Source organism: Phocoena sinus, chromosome 2 (genome assembly GCF_008692025.1).
Source record: "Phocoena sinus isolate mPhoSin1 chromosome 2, mPhoSin1.pri, whole genome shotgun sequence".
Lineage (NCBI taxonomy): Eukaryota > Metazoa > Chordata > Mammalia > Artiodactyla > Phocoenidae > Phocoena > Phocoena sinus.
Window position 1 is genome coordinate 137899016 of NC_045764.1, and position 5713 is coordinate 137904728.

At 43.6% G+C, this 5713-nt stretch overlaps 1 protein-coding gene across 1 annotated transcript; it reads right to left on the bottom strand.

Annotated features, from left to right (window-relative positions):
- Positions 1-1589: 1589 nt before the first annotated feature.
- LOC116748638 (probable E3 ubiquitin-protein ligase TRIML2) lies at positions 1590-2977 on the bottom strand. Its single transcript, XM_032621745.1, is given in 4 exon segments — positions 1590-1969; positions 1972-2065; positions 2067-2416; positions 2419-2977. Coding segments are annotated over 4 exon segments (1383 nt in total).
- Between the last annotated feature and the right edge of the window lie 2736 nt (positions 2978-5713).

The following is a 5713-nucleotide window of genomic DNA, read 5'->3' on the forward strand; positions in this document are numbered from 1 at the left end:
GGTCCGGGAGGATCCCACATGCCGCGGAGCGGCTGGGCCCGTGAGCCATGGCCACTGAGCCTGCGCGTCCGGAGCCTGTGCTCCGCAACGGGAGAGGCCACAACAGTGAGAGGCCCGTGTACCGCAAAAAAAAAAAAAAAAAAGCATTATAAGAGTACAACCTATATAGGTATTTAATTACTGTTGCTAGATCTCTCTCTATATTCCACGAATACCTCAGACCCTTAAGAATTGATTTAAATGAAAAAAACAATTTTGAAAGCGGATTGATTAAAGAATGTTTTGGTGGAATAATTGGAAAGAATAGAAGAATAAACCATAGAACATCTGACTTAGGGAGGCTTCAAAATACCCTCTAGAAGAAGAAGTAAAGTGACACAGTTACCTGAAGACAATAGTTAGAGATCATTTGGAAATGCCAAGCTTGATAGACTGACCTCCATGTTCCCATGGGTCTTATTCTTTCTATAATTCTAAAGTGGCTTTAAAATACAGGTAATCAACTGCTCAGAGGAGACATAATCACTTAGTGTCTATCGCTTCACAATTGTTTAGCTACAGGATTATCTCGTGTAGATTGGGATCTGTTTCTAAGAAATGGGAGCGCTAAATGAAGTGGGTCAAACATACCTCACTTCTCACAAGCTATAGCCTCTGGCAACGTTATTTATCCTCTAAAATCAATATACTGTAGATATCTTTATCTTCCTGGTGTTCTCTAGGGCTCCTGGAATGGTGGGTTGGACCATATCTAGACTGCAGCTTCATCCATTCAACTGGAGATCACCCACTGGAGTTACTGGAAAATGTCCATTTTTACATTCAGCATGTTATCTCAACCATCAAAATAATCTGGAGTTGGTTTGTTTTTTGGAAACCTATTTGCTGCAAACCAAAAAACCGTCAGTCATAAAAAGGATGTTAACGATAGAGAGACCTCAGCAGTGTAAACAAAGCAAAGATATTGGCTGGCATCATACAACCTGTAGAAGGCGCAGTGGAGGGCCGGAGTTTGTTGGCTAATGGCTCTCAATCTACAGAGCAGCTCACCAACACCGAAACCATTGGCACCGTCTGGGGGTCTAAACAAGGAAAGTCCATGGGGTCAAAAAGAGCAAGGACATACCTCAGAAATTCCAGCTCCTTTTGACAAGTATCCGATGCTGGGACTCAAAATTGACACCAAATTATTCGTTAAGGGCCCCCTACACACACCACCACCACCACCCTTGCAACACAATATTTTCTTCCCCGCCCCCTTGAATGTGAAGTTGAAACTAAGCGAATTCAGTGGCAATTGGAAACCCCAGCATTACAAAGCGGTGTATTTCATCATATATGGTTTAGTCTAATTCTGGATAAACCACGTCTCCCCACTTTTGTCTCCAGCTGAAGAGGCATCAGTGGCGCCTGCAGCCTCCTCTGCACAGCTGCTTCTCCACCGACAATTGCTGCTCAGACACAGGGCCCTTCTCCAGAAGTTGATGGTAGAATCGGGGAGCAGAGGGAACAGTCATCCACCCAAACACAAACTCCAAATATGAGAAAGCATCTGTTATGCCATTTTTTTTTCAAGTGCTAAAAATCTTTTATTGGATTACTTTGTAAAATAACTTATATAAAGCCATGCTTGTAACGTTCTTGCCTCTTGTGGTCTTAGATTTCACACCAAAGAAGATTGAGGGCTGAGTACCATTACAAGAAGAAACATGAGGGAGGCAGATGCTCAGAGAGTCGGAATTCATGCCTCCATTTGAGATACGAAGAGAAAATATAGGCCTGAGAGCTCCTTGGAAGGCGAGATAAGAGAAATTATAGATGAGGGATCTCTTTGTCACATCATAGAAGGATATCTGCCCATATTCATAGTCCAGGAAAACTCCAGCTCTGTGCATTTGCTCCCTCAAGGAAACCCTTTTTAAAGGGGGAAAGGCCCAGAAAGTATAATCAGTTCCCATCATGGATCCTTGAATAAGACCTTATCTCCGGAAGCACTTCTGCTGGCAGAGCTTCCGTGTACGCCCAGCTGCCACTGTGTTGCCTTTTCCACACCCACCCCCCGGTAGGTGCCACCCTGAGGTGAAGCTCTCCACACCCAACGTGGTGGCGCTCAAGTCAAATCTCTCTGGGTGACCGGCTACATCCTGCTGCACATCTCTGAGTCTCACACTTCTCAGATCCTCAGATAAGACCAGACGGGGATGAGCTGTTTTAGGGTCCAAAGTTACAGGGCTTTGCAGCACTTTTAGCATTTTGCTCATTCCTGTTATTTGGCGTAAACTCAGGTCTGTGATTCGGGCGGGCTCTAGACACTGAAGCAGTAGTGACTCACTCCTTTCCAAAGAATACCTTGCATTCTGGAGCGACGCTGAGGCAGATTGCCCACATTTCTTCTCTAGCTCTGCAGTGATTTTTGGAGGCTGCAGATCTGTTCAGAGAGCCTGACTTCACTCTCCCTCAGTTTACTCATGTTCTCTCTCCCCAAACAGTTCCGTCTCTGTAGTATTTCCTGGAACTTCTCCTTCAACTTTGTGGCAAAGTCCATCAGTTTGTTCTGACTGGCTTCTCTCAGGTTCAGGTTGAATCTGCAAACTTGCAGGCTCTGGAAGTTCACTTTGTTTTCTTCAATCGTCAGTCGGAACCTTATCCTATATTCAGACTCAATCATCACTTTAAAATTCTGCTCTTCTTCCTGCATCATCACCATTCTTCCTTGCTCGTCAGCCAATATGCTTTTAGTTACTTCAAGTTCCTCCTTCAATGTGTTCAATATCTCCTGGAATAACTTCCTATAATTCTCAGCAGCTTCTTGTACTCCATACACCACCTGATTCTTGTGCTCCTGGGACTTGAAGTACTTGTCACGAATCGTGATTTGGTCATCATGGCAGAACAGCTGTGGTGGATCCAGATGTATCTCACAGCAGACATCTTCTGGGATTTCTTGCTCTAACTGGGAGCAGAGCCTTTTGGACATGCCGGCAGGTGGCCCTCATTGAAGACTGGGCTGTTTCTGTTGTGGAATACGCCTCCCCGTACTCTGAAAAGGAAAAGAGTGGCAGTGTTCTGGTGCAGACACACTTGTTAACCTCAGTCCGCAGTCAAGCATCAACAGGTCAGTGCATCCTGGACTCCTCAAATCCAGCAAATCTTCGGCAGCCACGTGTTGAGCTCTCAGCAGTCAACATAGTTGGCCAGGACCCTCCTCTTGGAATGGTTTCTTCTCTTTGCAATCAAGATCATGTAAATGACGACCCTCTTACGTTACTCGTCTGTTTCCCAGCATTCTTTTTCGACTTGGAATCCTCTTGAACCTCTAAGTTTTGGGGTGCTTCCAGGGTCAGTTCTGGTCCCTTACCTTATGCTAGTTCCAATGTCTCCCTAGGTAATCACATTTACTTCCCTGTTGTGTAATTTTGAAGGTAGGATGTTGACACAACAATTGTGAGGACCATGAGGAAAAGGTATTGAGGTTATCATTTCATCCAGTAATTGCTATACTTGGTATTTACCCAAATGAGTTGAAAACTTATGTCCACACAAAACCCTGTACATAGATGTTTATAGCAGGTTTATTCATAATTGCCAGAACTTGGAAGCAATCAAGATGCCCTTCAGTAAGTGAACGGTTAAGTAAACTGTAGCACATCCAGACCATGGAATATTATTGAGTGCTAAAAGGGAATGAGCTCTCAAGCCGTGAAAAGACACAGAGGAAACTTAAATGCATATTTCTACGTGAAAGAAGCCAGCCTGAAAAGATTATATACGATAGGATTCCAACTATATGACATTCTGGAAAAGGCAAAACTATGGAGACAGTAAATAGATCAGTGATTGTCAGGGGATACTAAGGCAGGAGGGATGAATAAGTGGAGCACAGAAGATTTCTAGGACAGTGAAACTATTTTGTAAGATACTACAATGTTGGATATATGACATTATACATTTGTCAGAACCCATAGAATGTACGACACAAAGAGCGAGCCCTAATGTGAACTATGGACTCTGGATGACATATCAGTGTAGGCTCGTCAGTTGTAATAAACGTACCCTCTTCTGTGGGATGTTGATGGTGGGGAAAGGCATGCAAGTGTGGACAGGGGGTATCTGGAAACTCTCCATACTTTCCACTCAATTTTGCTATGATCCTAACACTGCTCTAAAAATTAAGGTGTATTTCTTTTACATCTAGCACACTAAAAAGAAAAAGATACGGAGGAAACAGAGTAAAAGTGAGTCTTTTAAACATTTGATTTAAATATCTGGGTTTGGTTACTGAGAGCTGTAATCACAAGGGATGCTTTATTTTCGATATGTCTTTATTGATGCAGCCCCATCCTCAACAGACCACTTTCCTCAGTATTAGAAGCCCACTCGTGCCTTCCCCAGGATCAGAACCTAGCCATGTCAAGCCGTTTCCTGCTTGGTCTGCCCGTGTGGCCTCAGGAGGAGGCCCTGAAGTGGGGAGGTAGGAAGACCACGCCTTCCCCAGCGCCCATTTCACATGCACCCACAGACTCAGGATCTGGTCTGAATGGCCTGTGTGAACTTGCCCTGAATTCCTGCAGGAGGAAGCTGCTGCAGCTGAAGACGAACTTCCACCCAAGACTGGATAATCACTACGGATTAGACAGTCATTGCTCTATTAGGTGTGAGTGATCACTGAGGCCAGCCTAAACCCCGAGGAAGTATCTGGCTGAGAATGGCCTGGACGAATGGAAGTACACACAGCTCCACTCCCCTTTCCCTACTTTACCAGCCTGATAATGACACACAGAAAAGAGACACAGCATATACTCAGGTTTAACAGCAAGAGTGAGCTAAGGCTAATCATTTTGTGATAAGAAGTGACTAATTTATTTCTTTGAGAAGTTCGAAGTACAGACTTGAAGCCTACTGTTCATACACAGAGTCATTATTAAAGCATCCCTTTCCCCAACATTGCAATCCCACCTCCAAAACCACAGATTCTTTTCTCCTCAATCTCTCAGGCCTGGTGTCTTTGATACTTCTTCATTCTGCTGCCTGGAATAAAGGTCCTGGTAAAAAACAGTGCAGACAAGCAAGGATGCCTTTTAAGAGTACGGTGGACAAGAGCGACCCCTGCTGGATAAATGAGGACAAACTAGCACAGCACAGGACTAACACGGGAAAACAGAAGAAAAATCTTTTGAAGTGGTGCTTTTGGAGGAGGAGGAGAAAATGTTTTGCTTAATAATTTTTTAAAACTTTATTGGATTGAAAAACAAACCCGAAAGAGTTATTCTTTTTTAGGTTTCTAGAAACAGACTTGGTTGAGTGTTTGCCACTTCTACAGCACGTTGTTACTTTAAGTGATTTTTTAAGAGCTCCGACTGTTCGGCACTGGTTCTAAAAGCAGCTTAATAGCTGAACTGTTTCTTTTCTATCTAATTGCCTGCCAGGAGTCCAAGTAATTTGTGCACAGACAGGAATGTATCTACTTCGTGATCAGGAGTAATTCTGATAAACCTGAAAGCCTACGGTGGACTTCAAGACTGAGTTTTCAGAACTGCCTGGGGAAAGGGATGTTTGAGATAGGTCAACAGGGTCAGAAACATTCAAATAAAACTTGACACATTTTTCCAAAATTTTTCCTTTGGCCACAGTGTAATTTGGATATTTTCAGAATCCTTAGATCCTTAATTTGGAGGGTGAGTGCTTTTATAAAAAGAGAGTAGGTTTCCTTATA